General features: G+C 38.2%; 1 protein-coding gene across 8 annotated transcripts in view; it reads right to left on the reverse strand.

Annotated features, from left to right (window-relative positions):
• Positions 1-15982, reverse strand: part of FKBP5 (FKBP prolyl isomerase 5) — a 161936-nt gene that overhangs the window by 56597 nt on the left and 89357 nt on the right. For all 8 annotated transcript variants that reach the window (XM_044005565.1, XM_044005567.1, XM_044005568.1 and 5 more), the window contains exon 5: positions 2453-2595. In XM_044005565.1, coding sequence (XP_043861500.1) covers positions 2453-2595 — 143 coding nt within the window. The remainder of the gene's footprint in view (positions 1-2452; positions 2596-15982) is intronic.

Below are 15982 nucleotides of genomic sequence, written 5' to 3' on the forward strand. Positions count from 1 at the left end.
ACTCTCTCTTACCCCTCTTATCTAATATATTCCCAAATCCTGTGGATTCTTCCTTCAAAACATCTTATATGTCCCCTTCTCTTCTCTAATACTGACACTACCCTGAGGTGCAGGCCATTATCTCACACCTAGACTAGTGCAATAGCCTGTTGGTGGGTCTCTCTGCCACAGTTCTCTCCCTACTCTATTCCATTCACCACTTGGCTAAAAGATCAAATTGATCTTCTTAAAGTGCAAGTATGACCATGATAAACCACAGCTCCTTCTCCAGTAAACTCCAGAGACTCTATTACCTTTAGGGTGAAATATCAAATCTTCTTTTTGGCTTTTAAACCCTTCGTAAAGTGGATCCTTCCTATTTCTTCAGTCTTCTTACATCTTCTTATACCAACCGCCATGAACTATGCACTCCAGTGACACTGACCTCTTTGCTATTCCTCAAACAAAATACTACATCTCTTGACTCTGAATTTTTACTGACTCTCTCTCATGCTTGCAATTTTCTCCTTCCTCATTCCCACTTCCTGGCTTTCTCCAAGTCTTAGCTCAAATCTTACCTACTGCAAAAAACCTTTTCTGATCCCTTTTCATTTTGTGGTCATCCCTCTGTGGATTAGTTCCAATTTATCTTGTATAACTTGCTTGTACATAATTGTTTGCATGTTGTTTCCCTCATTAGATTGTAAACTTTTTGAGTGAAAGGGACTGGTTTTTTGGAAAATAAAGTTTAGCTAAGTGTCTGGCACAGAGTAGGCATTTAATAAATTGTGGGTTGACTTGACTTGATTGAATCCTGGAGGGACTATGGAAAGACAAGATATACCAATACAGTGGTCATGGAAGTATGAATTAGTCTAACCATTCTGGAAAACAATTTGAAATTTGGTAAGAGAGTAAGTAATGAAAATTGAGAGGATGCCCATCAATTGGGGAATGGCTAAATAAGTTGTGGTATATGACTGTGATGGAATACTACTGTGCTATAAGAAATGATGAGCAGGTTGATTTTAGAAAAACATAGAAAGACTTGCATAAATAATGAAGGGAGAAATGACCAGAATCAAGAGAACATATACTAACAGCAATATTGTTTGAAGAACAACTATGAACAACTAAGTTATATTTTGAGTACTGAAAATACTAAGTCCTACAAAGGACTTAGGAGATTTTTTGGGGGGTTGTTGTGGGGAAATGAGGGTTAAGTGACTTGCCCAGGGTCACACAGCTAGTAAATGTCAAGTGTCTGAAGTCAGATTTGAACTCAGGTCCTCCTGAATCCAGGGCCAGTGCCTTTTCCACTGTGCCACCTAGCTGCCCCTACAAAGGATTTATGAAGGAAGATGTTATTTACCTCCAGAGAAAGAACTGATAAACAGAAGTATGTATAATATGGTTGTACCATATATAATTATTTGTGTCTAATGGTGGCCTTCTCTAGTGTGGGATGGGGAAAGAGGGAGGAAAAAAAGTACACAAAAGAAAACTCAAAAAGAAACACCGAAAGGCAGGTAACTGAAAACAATGTGTATATTTATTACATAGTTTTTCTGTTTGCCTTTTTGGGGGGGGGGGCGGGGCAATGAGGGTTAAGTGACTTGACCAGGGTCACATTAGCTAGTAAGTGTCAAGTGTCTGAGGCCGAATTCGAATTCAGGTCCTCCTGAATCAAGGGCCAGTGCTTTATCCACTGTACCACCTAGCTACCCCCAATAGCTATTTTATTTTTATTTTTTTTTGTTTTGCGGGGCAATGGGGGTTAAGTTACTTGCCCAGGGTCACACAGCTAGTAAGTGTCAAGTGTCTGAGGCCGGATTTGAACTCAGGTATTCCTGAATCCAGGGCCAGTGCTTTATCCACTGCACCACCTAGCTGCTCTCAATAGCTATTTTTTAAAAACAAAAACATGTCTTTTCTACAAAATTGGTCTATGAGCAATAAAAACATATATTTCTTCTGGTTGGAGTTATTCAGTCATTTTTGCTTAATTTTCAGTTAGGTATTGCCATGCATGGAGATATACATATTGTGATCCACAAGGGTAAGGTCTGTTGCATGAATGAATTTTTATGATGTGAAAATATTTTTTGAATTGGCACTGACATTTTAAAATATCATTATAATACAGATAACAGCAAGACATATTTCTTTCATTCAGTATCCCAGTCAACTGGGAGTCTGTTCTATGCTTACAACTAACTAAAATCCCTGTTTCTAGGTCTGGTATCTTTTGTTTTTGTTTGGGTATAACCTTTCTGTGCCAGATAGACATTTCTAAGAAAGCACTGGCACACACCCCTTAGGTTTGTGGGAATCAATTCAAGAATCCATGCTCCAAAATAAATAAGTTGGATTTGATCTGAACAGCAAGCCTAGCCTTTTCCCACTGCCTATTGCTTCAAAGCCAGCACTGAAGCAAGGCAGATGCTGACACAGCAACATAGTGTATACTTGCCTCGAAAAAGAGAGTTGCATTCGAGGGAATTTTGGGGACGCTGCCAGCAGAGCCATATGCGTATTCTGGTTTACACAGTAAGTGGCAGATCTCTCCCTTCTTCATAGTGGCAACTCCAATGTCCCATGCCTTGATAACCTGGCCTAAGAGAAAAGAGAAGGCTATTGAAAGCTGTATTCTTTAGCTCAGTGGGGTATTTTAAAATTCTTGGTATACCAAATGCACACTAATACTCTCATAGAAAGTATGTAATATTAAGGCTGTGGTATACAGTGTCAGTGAAAATAACTTATATTAGGAGTTAGTATGAGAAGGACAAACCATGGCTTTAAGATTGCTGTAAGCTACCCATGAAAAGATCAAATACATCCTTGGATGAAGAAAGATAAAAGTAGATATCCAAATCCCCAAACTGCCTTGCGCCATCTAACTCAATCTCAAGGAAATTTATAAAATTCAACCTGCTAATGAGGATCATTGCTCATCAGCGGCAAACATGTGGTAGCTGGAATACAGTTTTGTTTGTTTTCAAGTTGAGACCAGGGTTAGACCATTTTTCAACCCTTGAGAAAGAAGTGAAGCTATAGTTTCATAATTAGGGCTTTGCTATTGTTTGCTTACTTGGCCTGATATTTTGCTGGTGTAGGGAACTTCTAATGAAGAAGCTCTAAGAGCTCTAAGAGCTCAAGGGGCTCTAAGAGGTCAAGGGATCTGATGGTTTATCAGAAGCAGGACTTAAATCCTTTTCAGGATTCTGAGTGAGGTATGCTTTATGCAGTGTCATGCTGTTTAACAGCAACAGCTATCTCATATAAAATTCTATGGTGCTTCTTTAGATATTCATAAATAAGTAAATGTTATTTATCTCTTTTCTGAGCTGTCTTTCATTAACATTATATTTTGTGGCTCAATGAGTAGGGATCAGGCTTTACTCTTCTTTGTATGCACTATAGTGTCTTGCACTCAAATAATTATTTGTTGAATTCAGTAAGCATATCTTTTCACTTACTCAATTCAGAATTAATCACCCATAGTGTAAAACAAAATATTATAGTATGAAAGGAAGAGGTTAGGAGTTGGGAGAAACAGAAAGATATAAAAGTAGTAGAAAACAGAAATCAATCAGCAAGCATTTATTAAGTGCCTACTATATGTTAGGCACTATGGTAGGCATTGGGATACAAAAACAAAAATGAAATAGTCCCCGCTCTCAAGAAATTTACATTCTATTAGGAGAAACAACACATGTACAGCTAAGTGGGTACAAAGTATAAACAATATTCAATGATACAATATTCAATAATACAAATAACAGTGTAACTGATTTAACTTTCTATTTTGAGAGAATATTGCTTGTTAAAAAAGATTTGCGCCTCAACTTTGATAGTATCTGTAGTGTCCACTGTATTTGTCCTTCCTAAGTTTTGTTGACTTTTTTTTATTATTGTTTGGTAGGGGTGTTTTAAAGGAAAACAAAAGAAATGGATTGACAGAGGGGGAGCTAGACAATATTCCAAGTGGGTAAGAATAGCATGAGCAAAGACAAATCATTAAGGATGAACAAAACTGTTATGGATAGTATGAAGATAACCAAATATTGATTTGTGTAGGATCTACACAAAGTCCTGGACTGTCTTATTATAGGTAGAGGTAACATTTGATTTTTGAAGTCTATGGTCAATATAATATAAGCTCTGGTAGGTTCAACTTTGCTAGAAATATTTTAAATATGGCCCTGAAAAAAAGACCAAGTCTATTTTCAAAAAATCAGTGTAGCTAAGCACAAAGAGGCTCATCACCAGTAGGTTGGCCACACAGTGATGGATTCTTTGATAATGACAACCTATGAAATAAAGAAAATTACAAAATAGCACTCAGTTGTTATACAGCCCACCTTCACTTTAAAAACAAACATTTTTGATGTCTTTTTATATCAAAGTCATCTAAACTTCTTCCCCCTATCAATGGACCCTTTCTTGCAACAAAGAAAAACACCTGATAAAGTGACTACATCTAATGATGTATACTTTTTCTATTGTGGGAGTCATCTACCTTTCTGCCAAGAGAGGAGAGGTAATATTTCATCATCTGTTATCTAGGACCTTCATATTTTTCATTTACTCAAAGTTCAACATCATTTATGTTGTTTTGGTCAGTATATTCTCTGCTGAGTCATGTGACCAACAAACAAGATGGCAGATTAGACCCCTTCTTCACTACTAAAAACTTCTCAAAACTCTCCAAAACAAGAATTGTATATAAGAGATAAAACAATTTCAGCTGTTTTCATGGTTCATGGTTCTGTAACAGAACTCTGAGAAAGAGGGAACTAGGACAGAACACCAGCTTGTGCAGCTATATGGAGCTCCACCAAGTCTGAGGTATAAAGCTTAGCATCCAGCTGGTATTAGTTCTGTTGTCCCCCCCCCCCCGAAATTATTTAGGTCTGAGACAAATCCTGGTGAAACATGAATTCCCCAGTGTGGGAGGAGGATGAGATAGCTTTGATATACAATCAGGGGAAACTACCATAAAAGGAGAAAGAGTCAGAAAGTGAACAATAGCCAAAAATAAGAAGGGGAAAAAAAGTAAATTACCAAAGACCTCAGGAGGAAGAAAACTCAGTTGAAAACCTTGAGCCTGAGCAATAGTGAAGATATTAATAATAGAAGGCAATATGGCCTCCAAACTAGTTGAATGTCTAGATTCCTTTGAATAAATGTTGCAAGACAAAGGAAAATCAATCAGCACCCAGTGAGTCAGAGGATTCTGTGGATTCCCACAGAAAAGATCATCAAACCACAGCAGGATATTTTGGAATGCTTTAAAAAAGGAGTAAGAATTGTGAAAGTAGAATTTATGGCATGCTTAGCAGAAATAATCAGCAGAACAGAAAAACCTGAATCCATGGTAACAAATCTCACTAAAGGAAATGACAGATTAGAAACACAAATTGTTCCTTTGTTGTCCTTTGTACTCAAAGAGGACAAAAATGACACCACGATGTTGGGGTCAACATATAGTATGCCCCACTATGGTTGATCAGAAGCAATATGAACTTGGAAGACTCTACCTCAGGTTAGGCACAAATAGTCCATGTGAACATTTGGAGTGGGGATGTTTCTAAATTTGCACACCTCATGTTTCTTTTGAGCTACTGAAATTCTGCTTTGCTCAAAGAGCACAGTACCTTCTTTGATGTGGGCATACCATGCTCAACTGTCCTAAGCCAGCGTCTCCCATGTCTCACAATCAATTCCAAAGTTCTTTAGAGTGACCTTGAGAGTGTCCTTGTATCACTTCTTCTGGTCTCTGTATGAGCACTTGCCTTGTGTGGATTCTCTGTAAAATAGTCTTTTAGGCAAATGCATATTTGGCATTCAAACAATGTGGCCACCCCATTGGAGTTGTGTTCTCTACAGGAGAGTTTAAATGCTCGCAGTTCAGCTTGAGAATGGACCTCAGGGTCTAGGACCTTATCTTGCCAGGCGATCTTCAGAACCTTCCTACGACAATTTAAATGGAAGTGGTTCAATTTTCTAACATGGTGCTGGTATACTATTTAGGTTTCACAAGCATGCAACAATGAAGTCAGCACAACAGCTATGTGCTTCAGTTTGGTAGGCAGCCTAATACCTCTTCTTTCTCACACTTTCTTTTGGAGCCTCCCAGATGCTTAGCTAGTTCTGACAATGTGTGCATCAACCTCATCTTTTGGAGCCTCCCAGATGCTTAGCTAGTTCTGACAATGTATGCATCAACATCATCGTCTATATGTAAATCCCTGGAAAGTATATAACCAAAGTAAGTGAACTTATCCACATTCAAAATTCCGCATTCAAAATTTCCCCATTTGCTGTAACTGAAGGTTCCACATATGGATAATGCGGTGCTGGCTGGTGGAGAACCTGTTTTCTTGGTACTAATTGTCAGGCCAGCATTAGTACAAATGACAGAGAACCGATCCATACTTTGTTGCACCTCAGCCTCAGCCTCAGCAGCTGAATTGAGTGCACAATCATCTGCAAACAAAAAGTGGTACACCACCTCTCCCTCCTCTTTAGTATAGTCTTGTGGCCTTTTCAAGTTAAATAATTTACCACCAGTGTGGTAGCTGACTTTTTTTTTCTTTTTTTTTTTTTGGTGAGGCAATGGGGGTTTTGTGACTTGCCCAGGGTCACACAGCTAGTAAGTGTCAAGTGTCTGAGGCCAGATTTGAACTCAGGTCCTCCTGAATCCAGGGCTGGTGCTTTATCCACTGTGCCACCTAGCTGCCCCTGGTAGCTGACTTTAATGTCATTTTTGTCTTAGTGAAGACATCTAATAACATTGCTGAAAATTTTAAGGAGAAGGATTAATTGATCAATAAGCATTTATTAAGCCCCTCCTATGTGCCAGGTATTGCACTAAGTGTTAGGGATACAAAATAGAAAAAAATGAACCAATCTCTATCAAAAGAGCTGGTGGAAGATTATAAGTAGCATCACCTCATAAAACAGAGAGAAGTGATGTAAGGTAAAAGTCAATTCAGTGAAAGCCCAGCAAGAGCCCAGCTCACAGATGGAGCTAGAAGGATGACAAAGTAGAAAGATGGGAAAGATGTGTAAAACTTATTATACCAAACTCTTACCACCAGCAAAGAATGTAGAGTCACCACACTTTGACTCTAATATGATAATTCTAGATGAGCTTACAGAGAAGGTAGAAATGATGATGAGAGTAAAAGTAACTGGATTAAATTATGTGCACCTAAAGGTGATCCAGGCTGTAAGTAAACTATTGCAATGGCACCAAGATATCAATTCACTAGGGTACCTGACAGAAGGAAAGATCCCAAAGACAGATGTGTGTGTGTGTTCACACATGCATGCACATCTCTCTCTCTCTCTGTAAAATCTTATACCACCTTAATGACAAAAAAGGCTACTAAGAGAATAACAGCTATTCTACATTCTGACTTTCCCATCTACATACAAATATAAGAATAATATATAAGGGTGAGAGGCTGCACTGAACAGTGGAAAAAAGCCAACTTTAAGAGTCAGCAAGACCTAGGGTCATATCCTGCCTCTGGCAAATATGGATTGTGTGATCCTGAGCAAATTATTTAACCTCTCAGTGTTCCAGGTAGTGCTTTAAGACTTATAAATTGTAGAGCAATTACACATCTTAATTGGTAGAGGGAGTTTCCTCACTAGGAGTTACCCAAACCAACAAGATCGTGAGTATGAAACCAAAAATATACATACTAATCAAGAGCATTTTTTGATGAAATTATTAGTAAGGAACAGATGGGTTTTCACAAATATTCTTTAGTATAATAAATCTTCACCATTACACCAATGTCTGAAAGATATAAAGAACAAAAGGTTATAATGTGTTTATTATTCTTTTTAAAAGTATTATGATATAGTGCAAGAAAATGCCCTTGAAAGTCTGTTTTCCAAAAAAAGTGCTATGTACATCAAAATTGTGCAAGATTCTTTGAAAGTTATAACAAGAGAGATAATCTTAGTTCAATGACCATCTAATTATTACTATCATGCAAGGCATAAAACACGGAGATGTCCTATCACAAAAGAGATTCATTGCTGTCATAGGAGTTCCAGCAAAGTGTTTAAACTGAAAAGGAATTCCCTTGCAATGATGAAGTCTTCAAGATGAAGTCTTTCTGCCTGTAGATGACACTGTGCTAATTACATCAAGCCCCAGGATGGTGCAGTGTCTCACAGAAAAGATCCATAATGATAACAACTGAAGAATACAGACTAACCATACATAAAAGAAAAATGAAGCAAATAAATGTCAATTATCCAAATTATGATGTATAACCCACAGAGTTCATACAGTGGTGTGTGAGCACACACATATATAATATATATTATGCATATATATCTATATAAACACATGTATGTGTTTCCGATAATCACTTCAAGTGGACAACAAATTGGACCCAGAATGAAATTGGAAGGTGTAGGTTGCATTGCTTTAGGGAAATTGCAAAGCTCCCTTAATGACCCCAAACTTCTCCTTATAATAAAACTCCTTGTTTTTAATACCAATATCCTACCTGCATTGTTGTATGGCAAGTCACAGAACACTATTGTCTCTGAAAAACTGAAAATGAGTATCACTTAGAGGGCAATGGACTGGCATGTAATGGGTATAAGCTGGCTGCAAAACATAACAAATAAGGTACTATAAAGAAGAACCAGAGTGAAGGCTGTCATCAAAGAAATGTATGATTCAAAAAGAAGATGGGCTGGTTATATAGCAAGAGTGAAAAAGGTCATCTCATTTGCTCTATTGATATCTTCATAATGTCCAGAGGAAGTGAAGACACACTGGGTACACCCTCTGTGGTGAACTTAGGGGAAAATATGGACAAGAATACACAATGTTGGCAGCCATGCAAGGGTTAAGAACTGCATTATTTGGGTGGGGGCAACGAGGGTTAAGTGACTTGCCCAGGGTCACACAGCTAGTAAGTGTGAAGTGTCTGAGGCCGAATTTGAACTTGGGTCCTCCTGAATCCAGGGCTTCATCCACTGCGCCACCTAGCTGGCCCTTCAGGCTTTTTTTTTTTGGAAAGAACTGCACTATTACAGGACATATTGATGTAGATGAGATTGCATATCCAGTTGAGTACTTTTGTAAAATTCCAAAAACTCTTATGTTTAACGTCCCTGCTCTCATAGAGATTTGAGGTCTTCACATAATTCTTACCCCAGGATATTAGCACCATCAGGAACACCAATCAAAGCACTGTAAGTCAGGGGAGAGGACCAAGTTCCATTCATACCTTTTCAATTATCACCCAGACTTTAGAGAAGATAGAAACATGATGCAGCTGCAGTGTTCCTTGAATCTACTGGTTTTATTTTTTGGTAGCAGCAACGAGAATGATTTATCCCACAAATTACCTCCCTCTTCTAGAACTTCATGCGAGACCCCAACCATGCTCACTTCACTCTTGGCTAAAATCCCTGTCCATACTTCTCTACTTCTTCACCAGCTGCCTTGCCACTGCCAGGGTACCCTCCCTGGACCTTCTTCTACCTTTCTAGCTCCCTTTTATATATTGTCTTCCTCCACTAAAATGTAAATTTTTTGAGGGTAGTTATTCTTATTTTCTTGTATTTTTATGTCCAGCACTTAGCACAGTTTCTGAAACATGGTAAGTTCTTTAAAAGTGCTCTCTCTCTCTCTCTCTCTCTCTCTCTCTCTCATGATAAAACACCAACTTGGAGGGAAAGAAGTAGTTGGAGAAGAATGAGAACGATTATATGAGTAAATATAATCATCATAAATCATTTCTATTTGGCTTTTGGAATGTGTTTTTTAGTTTATATTTGAATATGGGTATGACTGATATTCTTGGAATTTACTTCAAAATAAATAGATGGAACTATACTATGAAGTCTTGATTCAGGAGAACTGGGAAACAGTCCAGTTTCCTGTTCTATCCTCTTTGAAACTCCTCCCTATAACCCACTTGATGCTGGCACCAGACCACAATCTTTCAGATTTGACTTTCAAGTTTTCCCTAGAGGAAGGGAGGTTAAGTGTTTTGGTTTCAAAGTGCTTCTCTGCCTACAAGGTAAAAACTGGGAGTTTTGGTATAAAATATATATATATATATATAGTCAGTTATAATTCAGTTCTTTGCTCATTAAGTGATGCTGAAGATCAAATTATTTCTATCAAGACTTTCTTTGGTAAAGGTTGATGATGGCAAAGGGGATGATGAAAAGGGAACATTGCATACAGTTTCATATTGATTAGTTTTGCTAAATTTTTTCCCCTTCTTTCTTTAATTCTTAGTTCTTAGGGACAGCTCTTTCAGGAAGGGAGTAGGAGGGGCTATATTTAGAAATGAAAACTATGCTCAAGTGAAAGCTATCAGTATGAAATGAAAAGATTTTTTTTTTTCTCTAAAACTTCAATATTTCAAGGATCTGAGCTTTCACCACTGTGGGTATGCCTTCAATTGACACGTAACACAACTACTCCATGACTTGTAGCATGATATTTAAGAGTTGCCAGGGTGAAAAATTCATCACCATGGTGGTCAATCTCATAACAAACCTTGCCAAATTTAGTTAGCCTGGTCCTCAGACAACAAATAAATACTTTGTTTCTTGACTATATTTGAAACCACTTTAGTTTGGTGGAACCTGCAAAAGCTTATGCTTCATTGTCATGAAGAGTGAAAACTAAAAGGTCACCGCCACACCTAAGACATCAAAGTAGGACCTTTGCAGAAGAAAAAACATAATGAAGTAATTGAAGTGTAATTCCTATCCCCAAATTAACATTATGCTGATTTCCTGCTTAAAAGAAGCAAGAGTTGTTCTTTATTCATCAATAAATGTGCAAGTGAGATTTGCAGCAGTGAAGGTACAATAGTTAAAAACCCTTGAAGATAATCAGGACCTGATTACTTTCATGTTAACACATATATGTTCAGTAAAATGTTCCATTTTATTAATTTGCCAAGTATGTGAATGCCTACTGTGTGCTGAATACAACATACTGTGCAGCAGCTAGCTGGCAGAGTGCATACAGTGATGGGCCTGGAGTCAGATGGGGATTAATTATTTGTATTCAACTTGCATAGATGTTGTATGTTCCTGATTCTCCACCCTTTCCCAAAATATTAGGACCATGGGGACAGGCATTGTTCAGTTTTTGTCTTGGTATTTATAATATTTATTACAGTACCTTGCACATGGCAAATCCTCAATAAACTTTCATTGAATTTAATTAAATAATAATATGGCAAGCTAAATGGAGAGACGAAATATTTGGCAAAACCCAACATAAACAGGTACCTTAGATCTAACATCACAAAGCAGGAACTCAATAAACGTTTGATGAAAAGCATAGGAAGGTTTATAGATTGTAAAGCTGGAAAGGTCCTCATATTACATTTTACAGATGAGGAAAATGAAGCCTAATGTTACTCAGGTAAAAAAACCTGGTAGTCAAACCCATATCTTCTGACTCTAAATCCAAAGCTCTATTAAAGCATATTTTCTTTTCTTTTTAAAAAGCATTCTGGAGAAAGGCAGGAACAAGATAGCAGAAAGAAGTACAGCAGAGATCCCCACAAGTCCTCCACCTTATCTGGAAATTCTAGGGGGAAAAATCACAGTGCATCATTTTTTCAGGCAAGGCATAGGGAAATAGACCAAGAGACTTTTGGACAATGGGGAGTGGGTCTAGCCAGGATTGGCTGTGCCAAATATTCTCGTGCATGGAGGAGCTGTGTATCAGGTCAGGTAAAGGTCCTATGTCCCACAGAGTAGTTTAAACTTGTGCAAGACACAGGAATAGAAGTCATCTGGCAGTGTTTCTGTTTACTATCTCATCACAAATCAAGGGCAGATTGAGGAGGGAACCTATGCCCAGGTAAGGTGTTTCATCTCTAGGCTGAATACTGAGCAAGGAACAAGTTTAGAAACAAGCAGCTGCTGTGTACTCTAACCTCAGGAGCAAAGGAGTGTGGGGGTTTCAACTGTAGTTTCTAGCACAGCCTGAAGCATGCAGTGAAATAACCAGGGAAGAAATGTCAAAACATAGAGGAAACTACAATTCTGTCACTCTCAATGAAAAGGGCTTTTCAGCTGGCTGACAGTGGCTGAATCTAGTAGCAATCTACTGAAACCCCAAAGAAGGCAAGCCAATGGGCCCAAACTAACTTGCTCATAGCAGGAAGACAGTGATCAATCTCAGATGAAAATACAGTATACACAGAATACAGAACACAGTAGCCACACAGAAAGCTTGCAGGTCTAAGCTGTCCAACTCAGATCCTATAATAAAACAATACTCAATAATCTAATAAAGCAGCAGCAGAACCAGCCCAGACATTCCTTCTAGAAGTATACAGAGTCAACTTTAACATAAACTCCAGTCAGAAAGTAGGACAGAAGAATGGCTAAATAAAAGAAGAATCCAACCATAAAAAACTATTGTGTTGAGGCAGCTAGGTGGTGCAGTGGATAAAGCACTGGCCTTGGATTTAGAAGGACCTGAGTTCAAATCCAGCCTCAGACACTTGACACTAGCTGTGTGACCCTGGGCAAGTCACTTAACCCTCATTGCCCTGCCAAAAAAAAAAAAAAAAAGCTACTGTGGTAACAGGGTTCAACAACATACAAACCCAGAAGAATGACTCTAAAACATCTACAAGCAAGGCTTCAAAGAAAAACATAGCTCAGGCAAAAGCTCAATTAGAATTCCTAGAAAAGATAAAGAGTTTAAATGTTTTTAAAAAGTGAAATGAGAGTACTGGAGGAAAAATATTGGAAGAGAAATGAGTGCTATGGAAGAAAAGAATTGGGAAAGGAATTAACATCTTAACAAAGAGATAGAAAACCTCACCCAAGCAACAAACTCCCTGAAAATCAGACCAGACCAAATAGAAGAAAGCTATTCCAAACAACAATTTAAAAAATTTTTTTAAAAGTCAAAAGACCTTAGAAAAAAATAGAAAGAAATGTAAGGTATCTTAGAGCAAAAAAAAAAAAAAAAAAAACCCAAACAAACAAACAAACAAAAAAAACTTGACCTAGAAAACAAAATGAGGAGGGATAATTTAAGAAATCATTGAACTACCTGAAAGCCATAACCAAAGGAGGGAAAAAAAAGCTAGACATTATATTTCAAGAAATCATAATTTGAAAAAAAAACTGCCCAGAACTTTTAGAACCAGAAAGCAAAATGAGGATAGAAAGAATCCACTTGTCACTTCTTGAAAGAAATTCCAAAATAAAAACTCACAGGAATATCATGGCCAAAATCCAGAACTTTAAGGTCAAAGAAAAATTATTGCAAACAGACAAAATTTCAGTACTGAGGAGTCACAATCTAGCTCCTAAGATTTAGGGGCCATGACTATAAAGAAGTGGAAATCCTGGAAGATAATAGTCAATAAGACAAAGGATACCTTACCACCAATTATAACTTACTTAGGAAAAATAATAATGTACTATAATAATGATGATTATGTTGATATAATCTTAGAAGGGAGGAAAACTGATTTTTAATGAAACAGAAGACTTCCAAGCACAGAAGCTCTGAAGTTTGTAAACATAGGAGTCAAGAAAAAAATAAAAAGACAAAAATGAGCAATCATAAGGGACCAAAGAAGGACAAACTGTTTACATTCTAATATGGGAAGATTATGCATAAGTATTCTCAGAACCCTATCTTTAGGGGTTGTAGAGGGAGTCTAATTAAAATGAAGGCCTGGGAGTAGTTCTGTTACGACTTGATCTTTTTTTTAATTATTTTTTTTTATGACTTGATCTTAAAAGAAAAGTGGAAAGGGAGGGGAAGAAGAATTTACTAGGGGGAAAGGGAGAGGAAGAATGGGGAAAATTATGTCTAATTGTGCAGTTAGGAAGAGCAAGTAGAAATCTGACAAACAAGGAAGAAGGTATCGAAGGAGCAGGTAAGACTGGAATCTCACTCCAATTTAAACTGGTCAAAGAAAGGAAAAATACACACACAAAAATACATTTTACTCTAAAAGGAAACTGGATCAAATGATGAGTGAGAAAGAAGGAGAAAAGAGAAGAGAGATTAAGGGAGGGACTAATCCTAAACAAAACAAACTCTAAGGATGCACAAAAATATTTGTAGCAGCTCATTTTGAGGTGGCAAGAAAAGGGAAACCAAGGGGTTGCTTACCAATTGAGGAACAGCTGAACAAGTTATGGTATATAATTATGACGTTATTATGAGAGAGTGTAAGAAATGATGAAGGGCATATTTTCTTTTTTTCTTTTCTTTTTTTTGGTGGGGCAATGAGGGTTAAGTGACTTGCCCAAGGTCACACAGCTAGTGTCAAGTGACTGAGGCTGGATTTGAACTCAGGTCCTCCTGAATCCAGAGCCAGTGCTTTATCCACTGCACCACCTAGCTGCCCCCTGAAGGGCATATTTTCACAGGAACCTGGGAAGACTTGTATAAATTGATATAAAGTGAGGTGAGTAGAATCAAGAGAACAGTTTATACAGTGACAACAACACAGGCATACCTTGCTTTCCTGCACTTGGAATATACTGTGTGGTGTTGTTTGTTTTGTTTTGTTTACAAATCTATCAGTGCCATTCTTCCAACACCACCTGCTCACATCGTGTCTCTATGTCACATTTTGGTAATTCTCACAATATTTCACATTTTTCATTATTATTATATCTGTCATGGTGATCTGTGATCAGTATTCTGATGTTACTATTGTAATTGTTTTAGAGGGCCATGAACATGCCCATAAAAGAAAGTGAAGTTAATAAATGTTGTGGGGGCAGAGCCAAGGTGGCAGAGGAAAGGCAGTAAGCTTGTAAATCACGACACGATTGCTCCAAGATACCTTCAAATAATGCCACAGGACAATTCCTAGAGCAGCAGAATCTACAAAATAATGGGCTGAGATCATTTTCCAGCCAAAGACAGCTTAGAAGGTCGGCAAGAGGGAGCCGCTGTGCCAGAGTGGAAGTGGAGCCCAATCCCATGGTCATGCTGACACAGATGTAACCCTAGGCATGCCTTGCCAGAGTTAGAGACCCCCAGAGCCTCTGAATCAGCTTCAGTGCCAGTGTCTTCTGGAACTAAGCTCACGATATGGTGAGAGGGCTGAGTGGTTGGCCGGGGGGAGATTACAGGGGTCTCTACTGGCACTGAGTTGGAACTTAGGTGTTTCACCCCTGCTGGGAACCAGGGAGTAGGCTTGAGTGGCAGTGGCCCAGGTGGGGGAGAGGAGGAGGCTTGTCAGAGTTAACAACCACAGCACACAAAGTTTTGCTTCCTGGCTAATTATCAGGTTGGCCTGGAGTTATCTACAGACCAGAGAACAGGCCAGGTGAGTGAAGAACCTGCCCCTCCATAAATCATACCACCTGGGATCCCTGAAGCTTGGGATAGTGCAGCCTGGAAACAGTGCCCCACTTTAATAAGGAGTTAAAATTCAAGTAAAAGACTGTCAAGATGAGCAGACAAGAGAAAGATGACAATGATAGAAAGTTTCTTTAGTGACAAGAAGAAGATAGTAACATCAGGGCTCTTACATCTGAAGCTTCCAAGAAAAATATGAATTGGTCTCAGGCCACAGAGGCACTCAAAAAGAACTGTGATGTTTAAAATCTTAATTGTGGTCACCAAAATTTAAAAGGCTTCAGTACCAGTGTTTGGATTTTTCTCAAAACTAGGGATGATTGATTTCCATGTGCTCAAGTCACTTCAAGGTGATTGGTTGGCTTCATCCAAATCCATTGTCTTTGAAGGTGTTCTCAAGTTGAGTTCATAGTCTAGTTTCTGAGAATTATACCTTCTTAAGGGATAGCCAGGTGTGATCACAATCCAATTAACTTGACACAATCCAATTAACTTGAAGTAGGCTTAATCAGCAGTCAATCACTCTCACTTGATTCAATCAGTCTTGATTAATCTCCAGGTGGGTCTTTGAGTATCTGCTAAATCCCATTATTTCATCACATTCCCCCCTTTGTTTCTTCTAGGAAC

Source organism: Dromiciops gliroides, chromosome 4, assembly GCF_019393635.1.
Source record: "Dromiciops gliroides isolate mDroGli1 chromosome 4, mDroGli1.pri, whole genome shotgun sequence".
Lineage (NCBI taxonomy): Eukaryota > Metazoa > Chordata > Mammalia > Microbiotheria > Microbiotheriidae > Dromiciops > Dromiciops gliroides.